The 21,472-nt window shown below is 46.7% G+C and overlaps 1 protein-coding gene across 7 annotated transcripts; it reads left to right on the forward strand.

Moving 5' to 3' along the window:
* Positions 1 to 1,308: 1,308 nt before the first annotated feature.
* LOC121591796 (neural Wiskott-Aldrich syndrome protein) lies at positions 1,309 to 19,986 on the forward strand. Of its 7 annotated transcripts, none has more exons than XM_041912798.1 (9): positions 1,309 to 1,512; positions 14,431 to 14,764; positions 15,879 to 16,106; positions 16,304 to 16,403; positions 17,378 to 17,515; positions 17,613 to 17,884; positions 18,025 to 18,150; positions 18,282 to 18,674; positions 18,866 to 19,986. In XM_041912798.1, exons 2-9 carry the CDS (start codon positions 14,630 to 14,632, stop codon positions 19,151 to 19,153), a joined length of 1,680 nt encoding a protein of 559 aa, XP_041768732.1. In that variant the 5' UTR covers positions 1,309 to 1,512; positions 14,431 to 14,629; the 3' UTR covers positions 19,154 to 19,986. The 7 variants fall into 7 exon arrangements, with proteins under 7 accessions (XP_041768732.1, XP_041768706.1, XP_041768722.1 ...); XM_041912772.1 differs by lacking the exon at positions 1,309 to 1,512 and adding an exon at positions 13,220 to 13,835; XM_041912788.1 differs by lacking the exon at positions 1,309 to 1,512 and adding an exon at positions 13,220 to 13,831.
* The last annotated feature ends 1,486 nt before the right edge of the window (positions 19,987 to 21,472 follow it).

Consider the following 21,472-nt stretch of genomic DNA (forward strand, 5'->3'; position numbering starts at 1 on the left):
TGAGTCGTTTGCCGTCTGCTAAACGAAGTCTTTCTATATTCCGTTTAGGTAGAGAATTTGAGGCGTTTAGAAGCCGTTTAGTAGTCGTTTAGTGGATTTGTGGCACTTGGGTATTGCCGGCGTCCGTCTTTGACACTTTGACAAGAGCCACCGATGTCATGGATAAAAAAGCTATAAAGTTCCACCAAGTTCGGTACGCTTTCTTAACAAGCCTTCAAGTTCCACCATGAACCCTACACATAGTGCTAATCAGCCGCAAAGTTCCAAAAAGTACCATGTGCCTGTTAAAAAGCTCCATAGTTCCGCAAAGTACCGTCTATCTCTTAATCAGCCACAAATTACGACATCGGAACGATTTTTCGTAAAACAGCCCTTAATCATCTATAAAGTACGAGCTGGCTATTTGGGATAATACGCCATCTATTGAGCAAACCAGTGAAGCTATGAAGCTTTCGATTTTTTGCTTTGGATAATTGATTTTCCAGTCGTTTAAGCTTAATCTTTAGCGCCTAAATTAAAGTCGATGTCACTGGAAACATTTTCCACATTTTGAGCGATTTCACTGGATACAGTCAAAGTTGAACGAAAAAAAAATTCTCGCATTTGGATTCCCTACAAGCTCACAGACTGCTCGACTTTGCGTGTCGAGTGAGTGCTGTATACAATCGAGTGTAAACCCCTGCATTAACCTTTAAGTTGGCAACCGGATACCCGGGTATTTTTTTCAACTTCGAACTGCAATAACTTTTGATTCATTGCTTTTATTGACCTGAAATTTTCCGTAATCTCTCAACTTTTAATTTATGATTTTTTGGTGCATAAGTTGTAATTTTAAACAGCCTGTAAGTATTTTATTTTGATTTTTTTTAAACTTTACCACGTAAGTTGGCAACCAGCATACCCGGGTATTCGATACATTTTGTATGGAGAATGACGTTTCTCTTCTTCCTCTTTTCGTATTGTGCTTATTTTCGAGTCAAATTCAAGCGATTCCAAATTTCAATTTGACCGTTATTTTTATCAAAAAAATGAAAAAAACTTAATGAATAAATGAAATAGAAGAGAGTATATTGTCGGCATTACTTGCTTACAGCATTAAAATATAGAAAGCATTGTTTACCTATGAAAATCGTTAATTTTTTGCATCAAAACGTGTGGAATACCCGGGTATGCCGGTTGCCAACTTACGTGTGTAAATCTGGTTGCCAACTCTACGGTTAAGCGTGTCGTGTGGTCTGTCACTGAACTTGCGCCCGCACACTGCCTCACACTAGACGTCATTCGTTCAGCGTGTGTGAAGTGAGGTTGTGTAAAATGCGTAGCCGGCTTGTTCTTTTTGCAATCATGGCGGACGGGTGCACATCAGGCGCAAGGCTCTCGCTTACAATTTTTTAGTTATAAATTGTTTAACTCTGTGTTAAGCCTACTCCATTACTCTGACTAGTGATTTGTAGTTTTCCTGCGACGGATGAAGTAAGTGCTGGCATAATTATCATCTGTTGGACAGTTGAGGTAAGAAATTTTAGGGAAAAGCTGTGAATGGAATGGTGGAAATTGTGTCTTAAGAATTTATGTTGAAATACCAAGCTGTTCCTATTTCGCTTGCCCTTGTTAAAGAGTTCTACGTCATACGCTCATTGTCTAATCGAGCGCATATAAAATTACGTATTGATCGGTAGAAGTTTTTATGTCAGAGAGCGGATTGAGGTTAACCGAAGCTTCTATTATATTCTTTCAGTTGAGGTTAACTTTCAACGTTTTCTTAGAAATCGATTGTTCCGCAGCGTTGCAAAGGTAAGAGAATTTTACAGAGAGATCGCTGCAAGTCGCCTGTGGGCTCCAGCTGGAGGAGAATGGTTATTAAATCTTCAACTAAAATCAATTTAATAATATCAATCAATCCTCAACAATCAAATTCTCAAAATTCTCAACTATCCCAGTGCCGGAACAGTAGTGCCAGCGAGAAATCAAACATTGAGGTTTCCCAAGTGACATTTTCGAGCAGATTGTTAGCGTTTTTCGAGTTGCTGGAAGCTTAAAGAGCAGGCTTAAAATTGGCTTAAAGAGCAAGCGATATTGCAGAGTTTAAGCTTATTATAACAGTTGAAACGTCAGTGTGAAGCATTTTTTCTGGTGCCATTTTGAGAATTGTCATCACGTTGTGCACAAGCTACTGGCCCAAAACAAAACATGCGTACTTTTCAATCCATATTAAACAACAAGTTTATTATAAAACACTCTTTCACGTTGTTTTGTTATTTTCCCAGCGTTTCTCCGCTATTCTGATGCTCCTGGATAGATCGTTTATTTCTTTTTACTCAGTGTTTTGGCTGTTGAACACCAAGGACGAAACTGCAAGCTTCTTGTTTGTCCGGCTTCTACCGAAGTTCTGACATAAACTTCAACGCTTCAACACATCGTTGTTCACTCACACACCCATGTTTTCAAGAGTTCATATGAGGCAATGGGTTAAATCGAGCTGTTCACGAGGAGTTTAAGCTAAAAATGTAGAACAGTTGTCACCTGGGTTGTTTCTTTTGTTCGACAGAACGCACGTTCAGTCGTTGCGGTTCGTATTCGTGCGCGTCACTTCTGTGAATTTTCTGTTGCCCTTCGTAGTGCAAGTGTTAAGTTGGGATTAAGTTGCAATCATGTATCGAGAACTGTTTAATCACGTCCGTGGTTGTTAAGGAGGTTAAAAATCGTCCATTTTTTAATATTTCGTCGTACGGGCGAAATTACGTCGTTAGTTGTTCAATCGCTCCTACTAAATTGCGCTACTTTTGCGGCCATGTTAAAAAGATGGGAAGTTTAGAAACCGAAAACGTGTACGATACTCGTGTTGATCGTTGTAAAAGAAACCTCTTGATGGTAAAAAGAACATTTCAGTTCTAACACAATATCAGTACCAACCGTGATTGACATAATTTTATAGTGTATCTTGTTCTATTATATTGCATTATGCTATGTAACATTTGATTATATTATATTGCATTATGTTACGTAATATTCGATTATATTATAGTATATTATATTACAATATATTAATTTGTATCATATTATATTCGGACAGTGAAAATGTTTCGTTCGCAGCGACATTCAATTTCCATGAATTTGAAAGCATTTGACAGCCGCTTCAAGTCTAAATTTGAGTGACGTCATCCATATTCCAATAAGAAATCCGTTCGTTCCTGTTAGTATGGGACAAATTCCGCGAGGTTTTGCTGTGCCGATTCTTGTGCTGTACGCTCATTCTTAAGTGATTGCCGAACGAATTTCGGCGAACGGAGTCCATCATCTGGCCGATTATATTATATTTTTATTGTATTTTTTTTCAATTTGTCCTTCGTAAACTATTTAAGTACGGGAAAATTTAAAAGTGATTAGATTTAAAATTAATGCTTAATTTGCTAGATCGACAATAATTATTTTAATTTTCTTTCTAATTTATTCTAATTTTCTAACATTTTTATCATATTATTAATTCTTGCTTATATATGTTCAGAATCTTTTTTTTTTAATGTGCAAGTTTACTTCTTTTAAGCATCGGTTATTCGTTTTCCTTTGTATGTGTTTTGGTCTACTATCTAATTCTCTTTGAGGTAGTTTTCGGATACATGCTTTCCCTATGAAAAGGCATGCCTCTGACTTTGATCTTTTACACGAAAGCATAACAACAGTTTCGCCTACTATTGAAATGGACGTTAACCGATATTATATTACCATTACTCCTGAAACTGCTTTGTAGCTCTATTTGACACAAGGTCGCATTCTAAGCATTTCGCATGCGTTATTTCTCTGGATAATACCTAATCTCTCTGTTGCACCATTCAATCCCTTTGCAGAGCAAAGAGTTTCTGGCTCTTCGAGATTCGACGTTGGGAACTCTCGGCTCCATCTACCGTGCGTGTACTACATCGTAAAATGACATCATGCTCATAACACTTAGCTCATAATGCCATGCTTTTCCAATTGCTACAATAGTTGCTTCACTGTTTTGATTTAAATTTTGTTGTTCGTTCGCACACGTTTCCCTCGGTTAAGGTATCAAATCATCCGACATAGAAATACAGCTAAAGAAAATACGGTTAAACTCGCCGAATAATGTTCAAAATAAGGCTGATAGTCGCGGGTATTTCACGTCATGTTACTGGCACTGGCTTTCTTTACATTTAAAACTTCAATATTTTCAATCTACATCTTATCTATCTAATCAAATATATTGGTCCCATTTTGATGAGACCTCTGAGGCTCGGTCCATGCAATCGTTATTTTCCGAGCACCACTTCCCAAACTGCATCTCCGATTTCCTTCTCCTTGCTCGGTAACTGTTCGATTTATGACAGCTAGTTATTTTAATCAATAATTTATTCAGCTTAATATCAATCAAGCCTCCCAAGAGTGCCTTGATTCGAGTCACTCCTCCAAAACCAGAACAAAAAAAAAGTTATATCTTGTTGACTACATTTCCCTGCGGACAAACATAAGCATGAACATCCTAAAACAATCCTCCTAAAAGGAGCAGCTGGCAAAGCTGTGTGTAAATAGAGTTTTGACTAGTTTTATTTAAGTTAATCTTTGAATTAATGTTTAGCAGTGACCGAGATGTGTGAAACTATTATGGAAACGAGAAGATCTGAACTCCTCAAGATAATCATAATCGGATACAGAGAAAGTAAGCCTCTGAATATATACAAACATATCAGGATACATCCTTTCTCGTAAAAAAGAGAGAAAAAAAAATTAAAATAAGAATAAAGCTGTGTAAAAATACAGCTTCTTTCAGGATTGTTTGTGGCTATGTTACAATTGTTGTAGAGATGATTTTGCACCGAACACAATGCAACGCTACTGTTGTGCTCACACGTAATCTATGATAGGGCCACTGCATGGTGCGTCTCTGTTTTGGTGTTGTATTTAAGACAACGTTAATAGTTGACATAAACGACCAAGGATACACATCGCGCTGCGGCTGTGAAGGCTGCGAATGCAAACGTACATGAAATATCGAGCAAAAGGCGGCACGTACCAGGGAGTCGGTTGCATTAACAGAAGGAACGAACATTTGCGGGAAAATCTTGGTGGTTGAATGGTAATCGCGCCGCCTACCTTAAGGCCGGACGGGGACCGTTTTCTGCCCCTGCCCTGTAGCAAAGGACCGAGCGTCCGGTTGTGTGGAGCATGAATGCCCCCACCCTAGCAAGCCCTTCTAAAACCGCCCAACCCCTACAATGTACGTTGTTCGACCAAACAGAGATATAAATACGTACGATGCTGTGTGCAATGGTTGTGATAACGTCGGCTGATCACTACTGCGCTTAAAATTATGATACCATTGCAAAGACGATCCATGCCGTTGTTCTGTTTTATTTTAGGTGTGTGTCTAAAGACGCTGCTCTAGTGAAGGGCCCATATCATATATTACAACAATACGTGTAACATATACAGACAATCCTGCAAATATCTTGCACCCACTACAATGTGTCCGCCAAGCGTTTTCATCAAATAGTTTAAATTAGCACTTCAACGGTCAGAAATATAAGACAGCTGTGCGAAGAGCGGCGATCGTTCAAATATAAGACCGAGGTTGTAATATTCGATTATTCAATACAAAAAGAAAAACTAGTCAAAACATCCATTTCAAATCGGAAGTCATTTGTGGTAAAAAGCTTTCCCGAGTAACTTTCCGGATGTATACGTAGCATTTATGTTTAGTCGCTTGCGAAATGTCTTTCATCAACTGTCTCATATTGTTTTGGCAGTGCAATAATGTTTCTGTTCTTGCTCCTGCTTGTCAGCACGCCACAAAGAAACAACCGAACTGTATCGAGATTGTGACGTTTAGATAATTTAATCATCAATAAGTAAATAGTTGCGAATCGTTAGTTCTGTAGAGCGAGGAGAAAAGACCTTACGGTGGATGCAGTCAAGGAAGAGAGGATTCCTTATTTCTAATTTGATATAATTTGATATATTCTTTCTGATGAGAGGTTCTGTTGTCTGAACACGGCGCCCAAGTGTACTCATAGCGCTCGTTAACGAGCTCCAGCAAATCGGAGGCATTGATCTATCACACTAGAAGCTTGCCTATGATGTGGTGGTAATCCTCGTAACAAAAAAAAGTGATTAATTGTAGTCAAGTCTGCCAGTAACATCACGAGAAAAGATGCGCAAAACCACCCACGTCAGACGCCGTTGCACAGATTCTATTTTATTATTCCAAATGTCCGAGTACGATCACTACAGAACACTATTAAACTCTAGTATGGAACCAATTTGACATACATATCACGTGTTAACAAATATACCCACCTGATCACGGTGTTCGAACGGCAGTCGAATGGACCAGCGGGCTTCAAATAGAACAATAAAATATTGGAATCATTTCAACTAACTAGAAGAGATGAACGTTGAATCGACTTTTTGAAGCTTTTCAACTATACCGATCGCTGATATCAAGTCGAAATCTTTCGAATGCAGAAGAAGATAACCTAGCATGTTGGTAGCTTTTACTTACATTTATTTGTTGTGAGCATTAAATGTCATCTTGTGTTGAACAGCGGTCGGCAAAGTTTGCGGCCGAAAGAGCCAAAATATTCGTAGAGTTCCGCGTGAAGAGCCATATCGATAAACGAAGAGCCCAATCTATATCCATTCTGTAAACTTCACTACCACACATTGCTTTTTCTCTCTTTATTAGAGACCATCACTCTTTCGAGCAAAACGAATCTGTGTACAAAATGAATATAAATAATTTATTTATATCGAACACGCTCCGCTTCTAGTGGTGCCCTTCGGTCCTTGAAGTTTGATCTTAGCAACCATGTTTTCCCCCAGAATCTGCTTTTAGCACGTTTCGGGGTTTCGTATCCCGGAAGTTGCTGATTCGGATCCTTTGCAAACACTTTCGCTTCTGTAGGTCCTACGATGGATCAGCGGAGATTTGCTATGAGCACAAGTGCACCGTGCTACCAGCACCATAACCAGGGTAGCAGGACGACCACTTCGTTCAGCGTAGAAAATCATTGAAGGCTACTGAAACCGCATGTCCAGTGCTCAACAAAACAATCAGTGCCACTATGCACGTTCTGGACCAAAGATATTTGAAGGAGTCATATTAATGCTACGGGTTTTCAGTCGCTTTTACAGGATTTTTTTGCAACTTTCGCTCGCGTATTGGGTTTCGCCGATCAGTTCAAAAATTGGTTGTTTTCTAGATTTTGATTCGCAACTAAACGCGTTTTGCGATGGCTCGCTGTCCCTCGCCAGCTGGTCTGCTTGACCCTAGTCAAACTTTCTTCACAACTGTATGTGAACTTTCCTCTAATTTGCCCTCATTTCGGCAATCTATTTGTTTGTGGTGGTAACTTTTGTGTTTCGGACAAGGTGCACAATTGAGGGATTAAGGACACACGCAGCTCTTTGGTATGAACAACTTATATTCTATTATAATAAATATATGTGCTAAAAGGACTGTTGTGTGTGTCGGGTCGTAGCCTATGATCGAGTGCTCTACGCTCGGTAGCTCGATCGCTCCCGAAGCCCTTAACGGCCATTCAAATGTCGTATGCTGTCAGTTGCACGACAACATCGAGTCGCGGTTATACTGAACTGTTTGTGTACACAACAGTAACGGTGGGCGTCTTCCTTGATGAGAAAGTGGTAGGGCAGTTCTCAGGCCAGAACCACCGGTACCTCACAGCTCGTGGAGTGGAAGTCGCCCGTTCTGCCTTGGGTCAGGGGGCGCTGGACGCGATCCAAATCATCGCATCATGCCGCGCAACGCTCGCACCACACGGAGGGCCTTGTCCGCGACCATCTCGACGTGTGAACGCCACGATAAATGGTTGTGGACCGGGATGTTCCGGTAGCCGCTCCACTTGCTGGAAATCATCAGGATCTCTGTCTTCTCCGGCGCCAGGGAGAGATGGTGCAGCTTCATCCAGCGGTTCACCGCCAGCGCTGCTGCGTGCTTCGGGGAAGTCCCCGCTGCCAGGATGGACAGATTGTCGGCTAATTCCACGATGGAGGCACCCTCAGGGAGCTCTACGGCTAGCACGCCGTCGTACATAATGTTCCACGCGGTCGAGCACACGATGTGAAACGCCTGCCGAGACTCGGCGTGTTACGGTGAAGTAGTCCTGCAGCATGCCGCGCAACTGCAATGGGACTCCCTTCGCCTGGAGCGCCCGGAAGGGCTCCGATTGCTGCTTGAGAGCTACCGTGAGAGCGGCGTTCGCTCCTCCATCAAGTCCTGGCGCCTTCCGAGGATGCAAACTGGCTGCTATTTGTTCCAGCTCGGTCTGGCCGATCGATCGAAGCGGCGCCATGTTGCCTACGTTGAGATCTGGTCACTCGATCTGCGGATGAACCGAGAACAAGGCGTCGACAATTTGCCGCAGTTGAGTGGCTGCCACGGTAGCTGATCCTTTGCAAACACTTTCGCTTCTGTAGGTCCTACGATGGATCAGCGGAGATTTGTTATGAGCACAAGTGGACCGTGCTACCAACACCAGTGCTACCGGGGCAGCCATTCGGATTCTCAACAGTACATTCAGCGCCATTTTGCACGTTGTTGACCTAAGATATCCTGACAATGTAATGTAATATATGTAATGTCCTGACAATCACGACGTTTTGTTAGTAGAACACCGATTCGATGTATGGTACCCAAATGTTGTGTTTTGTCCGGGCGTCTTCGTTGACGAAATGCCGTTTGATAGGTAGTGGATGCTCCTGTATCACCGCACTGCCAGGTCACCTGCCGCAGGCTCACTGAGCACGGTTTCAGTATTTGCCAGTATTTGCTAACTCCAGACCGTGCTGTTACATCCATCGTTGTTGCTGGTCCACGGCCTCCTCTGCTGTTGCGTACACCACGTTTGTGGTGGTACATGGGAGCGATCCACGAAGCCGATGATTTATACGCCAGGAGGTAGTGGCACATACAGTACAGCATTCCCGTCGTACATGATATTCCACAGGGTAGGGGCTAAAATGGACCCATGTAGAACGTTGGCGGTGACATGCCTTACGACGGGGCTTACGTTTGTATCGAAAAAACAACAAGCGGCATTCGAAATAGCTCCGAAGCATACGTTGGATACCGATTAGCCCGGGGAATCCAAATCAACAATCCTTCAGCAACGGGGACGGCCACCAGCCTACACTACACCATCACAGCCGAGCTACGCGAATGAACGCAGCTGGATGGGATACGTATCGACGACCATGATGAACTGCTGCTGCTGGGTGACCCCGTGAGCACGGTGGCAGAGGTCAGCTCGTCCACACCGATGTAGCGATCTCGACCATCCCACAGTACATGCAACGGAGATCTCGGCTTGCAAGATCTCACATCATTGAATCCTACTCGCCGTATGTGGTAGCCAGCTGAGACGATTAAAGAACTTGACTCACCCAAAATTGTTGAAGACGTTATCCAAAATGTAAATCGAAAAATGCGAGGAAGAAAACGCCACCAATCCGACACGAAGTCGCTTATCCGCTAGTCCCCAAGCCTCGCTCACGATTGCACGAAAAGGCGCACCTCACAGTCCTCACGCGAATGAACGCAGCTGGATGGGACACGTATCGACGACCACTATGAACTACTGCTGCTGGGTGACCCCGTGAGCTTGGTGGCAGAGGTCAGCTCGTGCAAACCGATGTAGCGATCTCGACCATCCCACAGCACATGCAACGGAGATCTCGACCAGCAATATCTCACATCATTGAATCCTACTCGCCGTATGTGGTAGCCAGCTGAGGCGATTAAAGGAATTTGACTCACCCAAAATTGTTGAAGACGTTATCAAAAATGTAAATCGAAAAATGCGAGGAAGAAAACGCCACCAATCCGACATGAAGCCGCTTATCCGCTAGTCCCCTAGCCTCGCTCACGATTGCACGAAAAGGCGCACCTCACAGTCCTCACGCGAATGAACGCAGCTGGATGGGATACGTATCGACGACCACTATGAACTACTGCTGCTGGGTGACCCCGTGAGCTTGGTGGTAGAGGTCAGCTCGTCCACACCGATGTAGCGATCTCGACCATCCCACAGCACATGCAACGGAGATCTCGACCAGCAATATCTCACATCATTGAATCCTACTCGCCGTATGTGGTAGCCAGCTGAGGCGATTAAAGGAATTTGACTCACCCAAAATTGTTGAAGACGTTATCAAAAATGTAAATCGAAAAATGCGAGGAAGAAAACGCCACCAATCCGACATGAAGCCGCTTATCCGCTAGTCCCCTAGCCTCGCTCACGATTGCACGAAAAGGCGCACCTCACAGTCCTCACGCGAATGAACGCAGCTGGATGGGATACGTATCGACGACCACGATGAACTGCTGCTGCTGGGTGACCCCGTGAGCTCGGTGGCAGAGGTCAGCTCGTCTAAACCGATGTAGCGATCTCGACCATCCCACAGCACATGCAACGGAGATCTCGGCTTGCAAGATCTCACATCATTGAATCCCACTCGCCGTATGTGGTAGCCAGCTGAGCCGATTGAAGGAACTTGACTCACCCAAAATTTTTGAAGACGTTATCAAAAATGTAAATCGAAAAATGCGAGGAAGAAAACGCCACCAATCCGACATGAAGCCGCTTATCCGCTAGTCCCCTAGCCTCGCTCACGATTCCACGAAAAGGCGCACCTCACAGTCCTCACGCGAATGAACGCGGCTGGATGGGATACGTATCGACGAGCACGATGAACTGCTGCTGCTGGGTGACCCCGTGAGCTCGGTGGCAGAGGTCAGCTCGTCCAAACCGATGTAGCGATCTCGACCATCCCACAGCACATGCAACGGAGATCTCGGCTTGCAAGATCTCACATCATTGAATCCCACTCGCCGTATGTGGTAGCCAGCTGAGGCGATTAAAGGAACTTGACTCACCCAAAATTGTTGAAGACGTTATCCAAAATGTAAATCGAAAAATGCGAGGAATAAAACGCCCTAGCCTCGCTCACGATTGCACGAAAAGGCGCACCTCACAGTCCTCACGCGAATGAACGCAGCTGGATGGGATACGTATCGACGACCACGATGAACTGCTGCTGCTGGGTGACCCCGTGAGCTCGGTGGCAGAGGTCAGCTCGTCCAAACCGATGTAGCGATCTCGACCATCCCACAGCACATGCAACGGAGATCTCGGCTTGCAAGATCTCACATCATTGAATCCTACTCGCCGTATGTGGTAGCCAGCTGAGGCGATTAAAGAAACTTGACTCACCAAAAATTGTTGAAGGCGTTATCAAAAATGTAAATCGAAAAATGCGAGGAAGAAAACGCACTGGCGCTCCGATGGTTTGGTAGTATCTAGCTTCTCCATAGTATCCGGTCACTGTGTTGCTACTGCTGCTGCTGCAGCTAGGCTTATGCTTTGTCGATGTTTGTCCTGCTGCCGAGGCAGAATATTAATTCGCCGTGATGAGAGGCAGGGCTCGACCAGCGGCGGAATTGCTGCCTCGGCGATCATGTGCTGAGCTCGAGCCAGGATGGAATTGCTCGTCGCCGAAGGGTTTCTGTGTTGCTGCTGCAGCTCGGCGGAATGCGTCCTCGCCCAATGAAGCTGGGGCCTGCAGCAAGGGCGGATGTGACGCCCATCGGATAATTCAATAACAAGGCGGAAAGCTGCCTGCTGGGCTGAAGCCCCGACGACGACCTTCCTTGTCGGCGAGAGTGTGTGCTCGGCTGCCCATATTGTCACAAATGATGGGACGGCAGCTGGGAGCCTCGGTCTTGGCGGCGGTGGCGACCCGTTCCGTTCGCGTTGTCCCGCAAGCATGGGGACCGATGCTAACGCGATGGCCGCTGCAATGATGCAGCGAAGTGAGATGGTCGGAATCGCGATGGCGTCCGCGTGTTCGTTCTTCTCGACGGAATTTGAAAGAAATCGCGGCGTCGAAGAAAGCGAGCAGGCGCGTACAGCGGTATTCTGTCAAGTAATGAAGGACAAACAATTTCGTTCCGAAGCAAACCGCTGATAAGCAAAGCTTGAGAAGCAGAGCGCGAAGATCGTGCAGGGTCATCAAACCAAGCATGCGACACCGGACTTCATAAGGGGGAAGAGAAGCACCCGATTGCCCTAAAAGACGCCTAATGGCAATACGGGTGAATCTGCGTTGAACGCTTTCAACCCTTTCAATCCATACCGAGCTGACTGGGCACCAGACAACGCTAGCGTATTCTAAAATAGGGCGGACCAAGCTACAGAAAAGGGCTTTAAGGCACATAGGGTCACGCACATCATTTGCCATAGCACAAATCATTCCTAGTACACTATTACTAGTAGTATCAGAAACGGACTACAAGTATGTGTGGATAAATGCCAGTGCATTTCTTTCAGTAGAGCCCGAAGCCCTATCACATTTAATTCCTCGATGAGAGACTCGCATCTTGTCCGAACGCCATATATTCGTGACCAGGGAGTGTTATTAGATAAAAAAAACCTTCATTTCGCCCTCATATCGACAGCGTTATTGCGAAGGGAAACCAACTGCTTAATGTTACAATGCGTAGCCGCAGTGAATTCATCGATCCCATGTGCATCAAATCGATCTACTGTTCCGTTGTACGATCTTGTCTGGAGTACTGCTCTCCGGTTTGGTGCCCGCTTACTGTTGGTGATATAAATCGACTTGAAGCCTTGCAAAGGAAAATCACAAGGTACGCGATCCGGCTCCTTCCTTGGCAATCTCACCATACTAGGCCTTCCTTCAGTCAGCGGTGTCTGCTTCTCGGACTCGAAACACTCAGCAAACGGCGTCGAAATGCGCAGTGCGTTTTTATCTTCCGGCTTCTCAACGGCGAGATCGACTCCCCCGTACTCTTAAGTCGAGTCAACCTATTCGCTCCCTCCCGAACACTGCGATTCAATTTCCATCTTTTTATGTTTGAACTTTTACACATTTATTAACTGAATTAAATAATAAATAATAACACAAAACACAATACAATGATGTATGGGGCCGCGCGCACGAGCCGCACCGTGAGCCCTACCGGGAGCCCTGCTCGACCGGTAGCCTGTTACACACTCCTGCGTTAGGTGCGCTCTGCACACACTTAGCGCGCATCGCTAAGTGCGGCGTATTAGTGTGCGTGAGCGCAGTGTCGATTCCTGGATGTCGACCAGCAGCAGCGCAACTGCTACGGCGAATCCAGGGCTCGGCACGTCTATCCACAACACATCTGCGCATAAACGATTAGACCAATAGGTCCGTCTGTTTAATAAATAAATATAAATATAAACTATTGGAATGGTTAATGGTGCGCTCAATACGTTGATTGAATTATATCTTTGCATCGAGGAGAATCATCTGTCAAATCCCATACAAATCTCGTCCGATAAAATCGCATCGGATGAGCGCTGCCACGGGCCTTACGCCTTGCTTTGGGACATTGTTTCGGCCCCAAATACAGTAGTATCTCGGGGGACACCTGTATGCCAAATAAATAATTGTCAAAATGCTCTAGACTCCACCACCTGGCTTCTTTAATCCTCCCCCTTGGTTCCATGTGAACACACTCCATCTCCTTTATCGTGAGGGCATTGCTGTCCGCTGACATCAAGGTTAACAATGCGTACAGCGCACATGACGTTTCCAGTTGTCATCGGGCTGACGATTGCTGTCAGCGAGGAAAAACCATAAGAAAAAAAAGGAAAAGAAAACGAAACAGGGAATACGAGTGTGTGACAGTGCCAGCTGGAAGTTAGCAAAACATTCGCAGTCTTGGGTCAGTATTGGGTAGATGTGATGGGATTGAATCAATTTACCTGCTCCTCTCTCTCGGTCCGTCTGTAGTGGAAAAAGTGTAGGTGGGTGTGTTTTTTTTATCTAATATTTTGCTCGCATTCGTGTGTTGGGATCGTTGGTGTGTGTGTGTGTGTGTGTGTGTAGTTTTTGATCTGAGGGTGCGAATGTCAGTGGCAGTGTGCAAAAAATAAGACGAAGCTTTTTAGTAATTGTTTTTGGGATGGCTGTATTGATGTGTTGTGGAATGTAAAAAAACTAGCCGTTTGGTGTGGTGTGACCCAGAGCGCAAGTGAACAAGTGGTCGTGTAGAGTGTTGGAACATTGCATTGTGTTTTTTTTTATTCCACCGCCGCGCTCCCGTAATCAAATCACACGCTCTTCTGCTGTGTTGCGAACGCTAGGCGTAGCATTTTTCTCTTCCTGTACGAGCTTAACTGCAGCTGCTGGTGGTACTCTGCACACAATTATCTTATCGCGCTCTTGGCTGCTGCTGCTGTGCGTCACGCCTACGCCCATCCCAGCACAACACACACTCCTTTCGCAACAAAACACGCATCCCTCCTTCACTTCACCCGCTGGTGGCGGTAGTTCGAGCGGATGCTGAATTTGTGTACTTCAATTGCTGTATTTATATGTGTATTTATATATATATTTTAGACCAAATTGTAGTGACGATAGTGACAAAACAGCAACAACAGAAAACAGCAACGCGCGCGCGGACCGCCCGGATTTGTGGGCGACGAGAGGCTTTGCCAAATAAGGGTGCGGCTGGGGCTGGTGGTATTTACATCCGGGGGAGCGAAACATACCGGAAGCGTTTCTGACTCGTGCAGCGCTGAGCAGCCAGGAAGCAGGCATGAAACAACCGGCGGGTGGAGAGAATGCGGTGGACCGGAACTCGTCCTCGGCCAGCAAAGCGAATCGGCCCAGCACGCTGCTGACGAACGACGAAAATGATCAGCTTTTCCGCCTGCTCGGTCGACGATGTCAGGTATGATTCATCGACTACGGGTACATTTATATATATATTTGCGTTTTATTACCAACCACGGGTAGAGCAAAAGGGAGTTTAAAATCGAGCGCGCCCGGAAGGATTCCTGGCGGCGCTTGCCAAAATCATCGTACGGAAAGAGGAGCAGGGGCTCCTTTCCAGGGCTTATCTTATCCCTGGCTAAGGGACCTTATCGCGTACAGTTGCAATGCCCTTTTAAGTCGTCTACGTTAAGCGATTAAAAGGCTTAACACACTGGTCCATGTTAAGGCATTTCTCTCGCCAAAAGCTAGTAGCAAAATGACTTTTAATAGCACGACAATTTTATTGATTTGCATTGGAAAACATTTCTCGGGTAGGTCCGATTCCGTGTTCGAAATCAATTCCAGAACCGATTCCGATGCTGGAGTCGATTCCGGAGCCGAATCCGGAGCCGATTCTGGAGTTGACTCCCGGGCCGTTTCCGGAGTCGGCTCCGGAATTGATTCCAGAATCAGAATCGACTTGGTAATCATAATTTGCTCCGGTAGCGGAATCAGGATTGACTCCAGGGATGGAATTTGCTCCGGAATGAGAATCAGTGCTTGAATTAAAATACGAAATTTCAGAAGCGAAATCAGTCCGGGAATGAATCTCCATGAAAATGGATTGTTTACAAATAACTTTTGATGCTTTGCGGCTATAAAACATTGGACGCAAACACCGATTCATATGGATAAGTAGAAACCGATTCGGTTTAGAAGCCGATTACAGAGCCGATTCCGACTACAGAGCCTATTCCGGAATCAATTCCAGAGCCTATTCCGCAACCAATTCCAGAACCGATTCCGGAGTCGATTCCGGAGCCGAATCCAATTCCAGAGCCGTTTCCGGAATTGATTCCCAATACTGATTCCGGACCTACTAGACGGAATCGATTCCAGAAAAAAGCGGAGCCAGTCGGTATTGTATCCCAGTCCACCCAGTCTAAAAAATTTCACATAAAATGTTAACGTCCTACTACGATCGGCCCTTTTTGCTCCACCAAGTAAAGTTGTTGTGCTATGCGCGATCGTAATTGTACTCTTATTCATTCTCCCGTCCATTTGCTTTCTTTTGCCGCCCCCCTCCTCAGTCGCTCAGCACGGCGGTGGTGCAGCTGTACACGACCCAGTCGCCGGCCCACGCCTCCTGGGTGAAGCGGTGCACCGGTGCGCTCTGCTTCATCAAGGACAACATCCGCAAATCCTACTACTTCCGGCTGTACTGTCTCAAAGCGAACCAGATGGTGTGGGAGCAGGAGCTGTACGAGAAGATCGAGGTGACGCAACCGAAACCGTACCTAATCACGTTCGAGGGACAGGTAATTGCCTAGTTTTATAACCTTTTTTTGTTTGTTTGTTTGTTTTGTTTCTGCTTTAATCATTTTTGCAACAGCACGGTTTGTTGTGCTTTTGTGCGCTCGTCCGTACGCCTTGACCTCTAATGCCCAAATTTGTGTTTGTTTATTTTGTCTTTGCTGCTGCCTTTACCCACCCGCGGAACCAACTGCAAACCCAGGACGGTATAGTGGCATTTAACTTCGCTACCGAGGACGAAGCGGCTGCGGTTATGAACACGACCCTTACCACCATTCACAATCGCAACCGGAGGCGCGACGGTAAGCTGCTAAGTGATAGTGCACGGGGCACACGGGGTGTAGTAGTGGTGGTTGTCCCTCGAAGGGCTTGGGTGTTTTGTTTTAGCGTAGTCCGCACAGGTTTAGCTCCGACATGATAATTGGAATACCAAAAAAAAAAAAAAGAAGCAACAAAACAATAACGAAATGGTTAACACTACAAAAACGCGCGCTACTGTGTTTACCTAAACATGCCCCACTGCCCAAGAGGGGTGGAGAGGAGGGACGGGGGGCCATTGGATAGTGCAACCATTTCCCCATTCCTGTGCCGGTTTGGGAAGGTAAATGGACGGATGCGATAAGGCGGACGGAGAGGGCACGGTTCCCACCGAGGCACGTTCTTCCCGATAGGTGGCACGGAACACCACGATGCGGCAACAGTGTGTATGTGCGTGTGCGTTGACACACTGTAGCAAAAGAGGAGGGTTGCCGCGGCCCCACGTTTAAGAAACACGCGAAATCAATCCAACCAAGAAGGTCGTTCGTCTATTATTGAATGCAATTTTCCTCGCTGCCAACACGCACCTGCGTAGCTAGAAGAGCAGACACAGGATGGTTAGGATCGAACGGTTGTACGCCCCACGGGACAACACTACGCTGCTTTCGCTTTTATGGCGATTGTGTGGGCTAAAAATGTGGATGTGGAGTAACAACAAAGCCTCCAAACACAGGGGCATTTAATCGATCCGATGACGGCTTGTCAGGAGCGAATCTATGCTAAGCTTAGTTTTCGATCGTGCCCGCTGCGATATGAAGTGCTGGTGGTGCTTGAATTACAATCGGCACAGTTGCCGCAGCAGCAGGAAGATCAAAAGTAGTATATTCCCTAAATATGGTGTAGCGCATATTTCAAGTGTCGCCATAAATTTCATTAAATCTTTTATTTATTCGCCCTCCATCTCTCCTTCTTGCTTTCTCTCCTCGCTTTATCATCGAACCGCGCCGGCGCTTTGCAGAGCGTATCAAGCGCAACAACACGCGGAAGGATCCGCCACCGGCCAGGCCACCGCCGCTGCAAACGATACCGGGCGGCGGAACCGGCTCGAACATTCCCGATGCAGACATGGGTGTCACCTACCGGAACAAACAACCGTGTAAGAGCAGCGCCAGATGATTGAAGCAGCCAGCGGCTGTGGGAAAGGGAGACTGGTTTAAATTATTAAAAATTATCCAAATTATCTTCCTTGACAGTTGCGAGCCCGTTTTCCGGGCCGGCAGTGCCGCCGATGCAGCAGGGAGCACAGCCGCTGGCAGCCGTCGCCCCGAGCCTGGGCAGCGCACTGCACCAGAAGCCGCGCAAGGTCAAAGGCATGGGCAAGCTGCAAAAGTCCGACATCGGGTCGCCGTCCAACTTCAAGCACGTGACGCACGTCGGCTGGGACCCGCACAGTGGCTTCGATTTGATCGGCGCGCAGGAATCGCTCAAACCGTTCCTCGAGAAGGCGGGCGTCGGGGATCAGCACGTAAGTGAACGGCCGCCACCGTTCGCACGGATGATGAAATTTATTGCTCTCCCATTCGTTCCCGTTTTCCCTTTCACGCACCATGTGTTTTCCTCAACCGTCCGGACACGCGGTAAACCCCCCTTTCTGTGCCTACACAGCTGAAGGATCGCGATACGTGCGCGTTCATCTACGACTTCATCCAGACGAACAACGTGCTCGACACGGTCAAGTCGGAGCAGAGCAGCGGCCGCAAGCAGAAGCCCCCGGCGCCACCGCCCGTACCGGTTCGTACTACTACTACTACTACCACCCCCCATACCGAGGCGCCACCGCCCGGAACGCCACCATGCTCCTCCCCCCCTTCGCACCACCAGCACCACTCACCTGACCATCAACATCATCATCATCCCAACAGCATCCGCCGCCGCCGAGCGTGCCGGGCGGAAACCACCACCACCAGAACGGGCAGACGCGCAATCCGCCGCCGCCCCCGCCGCACCGCACGCTGCCGCCGCTACCGCCAACCACGCCGCCGAAGGTGGCGCCGCCGGCCATGCGACCGCCCCCGATGCAGCCCCCGCCGGCCGTCTCCTCCGCACCGTCGGCTGCTGCCCCTGCGCCACCGCCGCCCCCGCCGATGCCGGCCGGGCCTGTGCCGCCGCCGCCGCCCCCGATGATGCCGTCGCTCAAGCCGCCCGCCCCGGCCATCCCCGGTGGCGGTGGATCGGCCGGCGGCGGCGGCTCGGATGAGGGTGGCGATACCCGCTCCGCCCTGCTCGACAGCATACGCAAGGGCACTACGCTCAAGGTAAGTGGTCGGCGTGCCCGGTTTGTCACACTTAAGTTTTTTTTTTTTTGATTACTGATCCGTTTTTGTGTGACTTTTTGTTTGGGGCCGATTTAACTTTCTCCTTCATTTTGGTATCATTTGTCGGTCGATCAAATGTCTAACAACATTTTTCTTCTTTTCCTCTCGTGTGTGTGTTTGTGTGCGTGCAGAAAGTGGACCAAAGCGCACACAGCAGTACCGGCAGCGGCGACATGCGCAACGATTTGATGACGGAGATACAGCAGGGCTTCCAGCTGCGCCCGGTCGCCAACCGGGAGCTGAACGCGGAACGCAACAGTGGCGGCGCGGGAGGAGGAGCTGGTGGTAGCGGTGACGTCGGCACCGATGCGCTGGCCGATGCGCTGCGCCGTGCCCTGGCCGAACGGGGCCGCGTCATTCGACCCTCGGACGAGGATGACAGTGATTCCAATTCCAACAACACCGACTGGGAGGACTAGAGCAACAACAACAAAAAAAAAAGGCAGCGCGGTGTTGTTTCGTACATTGTTTTTTTTTTTACAGGTGTTTCTATATTTTAGCATTTAATTCTCTATTTTTTACATTTTTTCGTCGTGCATCACAATGCGTGCGTGTGCCGAATTTGTTAAACTGTCGTATTTTTCGCGTTTGTATTAAGCATTCCCCGTGTAATAACGTCGCTTTGGTTACATTTTTATTGGACATACGAAGAGAAAACAATAAGTACTGTTGAACTACTATTATTTACTATCAGCATGTTGTGTGCCAAACGTGCTGCATCGTTTCGTTTATATTTTCGTCAGATATGAATAGTGTCCTCGTTTTGCAACGCTCACATACATTATAAGTGCATTATATATACACGCAGAAAAAAAACGTAATCCCTTTGCTTTATTTGGGTACTTCATCATTGTTCTGGAAGATTGTTAATATTGAGATGTGAAGTGTTAAAAGGCGCTGAATTCATAATAAACACACTTTTCTTGTTTTTTTTAACACATCATGCATACGTAGGTGCCTATCAAGATTAACAAAAACATTATAATCGCAATGTTTTTTTTGTTGTTGTTTAGCAATGTGCTCCTCGTGCGTTAGGGCGGAAATCCAAAAACATTAACGCGTCCAATGCACAGAAAGCTGTTGTACTTTTTTTCCCCTTTCCCAAATGGAACCATTAAAACAGAAACACGCTTGTTATTTAACTTTGTCAATGTTATGAGGAAATGATAAACTGATCACGCGATAGCCGGATGTAATTATCGATCATTTGTAATTGCAAATACCTTAATAAAATACTGTTCTATTCACATTATCCATCGGCTACAGATGTGTTCTGCATTTATCGTGTGTGTTGATGATCCGAACAGAGCATTACTGTTATTATTTACATAAACTGTTTGTTTTGTTTTTACTTGCCAATCTAACCTATCTAGCTTATGAGTATAAACTATGACGGCTGGCTGACCACTATGCTGGTGTGTTTTACTGCTCAGGACGCATCGGCAACACCCAGACTGAGCGTACGATAACAACGCCCGACAAGTTTAAGCAAGTGATATGAGTTCTTTCAGCCCTGCTGCGAGCAACTTCCATCATGAGAAAAAAATTTCTGCCCCATATTATCTTTGCAGTCGTAGGTCATGGGAGCACCCTGCGAGCTATAAGAATCTAGGAAAACAGAAACAAGTGTACTTTTAAGGTAGATATCCGCGCCTTTTTGCAACTTCGCCCTAGTCCACTACTCTGGCTATACCAGCTTGTTGAGTTCAACGCGTGCTTTGAACTGTACTACAAGCAAAAAGCGTCCGGAATGTTCGGAAAAGTGCTGGAAAAATTCTAGCTTGGTGTGGATTCAACTTCCCTGAACAGTGACACAACCCCAATAAATATGTCCACTTCCTCGAGGTTTTCGATTCACATTTTGGATAACGTCTCCAACAATTTTGGGTGAGTCGAATTCTTTAACGTTTATCGTGTCATTAATATCCTCAACCACTTAACGCTGTATTAATAGTGCAGCTCCTTCATCTCTCTCTATCTCGCCGCTGTGGTAGCCGACTGAGATTTCCGTTGCATGTACTGTGGCAAGGTCGAGGTCGCTACACCGCTTTGGACGAGCTGAACTCCGCCACCGAGCTTTGCCCTCCTATAATTCCACCCACCACCTCCTACTAAACCCTCCCCTCTCCTTCCAAGGAATATTCCCCACCCCCTCCGACTGCCCTCTATCAGGAATTTTTCCCACCTCCTCTAATCAGCCCAACGAGACCTTAGTGCTAGCCACCTCAAGTGCTTCAATAGACGCGCCCCTGTAGTACGATTTCTTCCTCGAGTTTTTCGATTCACATTTTGGACAACGTCTCCAACAATCGAAGTGGTTCTGGAAGAGGCGCTAAAGTACCTTGCCCAATGCGTCGAGTATGCAAAGGGGAGCTGCGGAATGAGCTGCTCTCACGCGCAGGCTTTCCTGTTTCGGCAGCAACACCAGTCGTTGCCTCCTTCACTGCGTTGGAAATGTGGCGCGGTTGAGGCAATCCTGGTACAGGACCCGAAAGACCTCTGGAAATATGGTGATCGCCGTCTTCACCGCTACGTTCGGGATTCCATCTAACTCCGGCGCCTTGCAGTTAGCTTGCAATGAGACATGACGACACGTAACATGAAATGACGTAAAACGACACGAGGGAACGAGCCCAGGTAGATAAAAAAGAGGATAGTGATCACGCCTTCTCGCCAAATAGGGTCCAGTCAAGATTTCCTTGGGTAGGGTCCCGAAGGGAGTACAGGGCTTACGTGGA

The sequence above is a fragment of the Anopheles merus genome, chromosome X (genome assembly GCF_017562075.2).
Source record: "Anopheles merus strain MAF chromosome X, AmerM5.1, whole genome shotgun sequence".
In the NCBI taxonomy this organism is placed as follows: domain Eukaryota; kingdom Metazoa; phylum Arthropoda; class Insecta; order Diptera; family Culicidae; genus Anopheles; species Anopheles merus.

Excerpts from the sequence above, each read along its gene's own strand:
- LOC121591796 (XM_041912798.1), top strand. The coding sequence starts at position 14,630 with ATGAAACAACCGGCGGGTGGAGAGAATGCGGTGGACCGGAACTCGTCC. Across the intron at positions 17,516-17,612 it reads CTACCGGAACAAACAACCGT|TTGCGAGCCCGTTTTCCGGG; the intron begins GTAAGAGCAGCG and ends CTTCCTTGACAG. Across the intron at positions 18,675-18,865 it reads GCAAGGGCACTACGCTCAAG|AAAGTGGACCAAAGCGCACA; the intron begins GTAAGTGGTCGG and ends GTGTGCGTGCAG.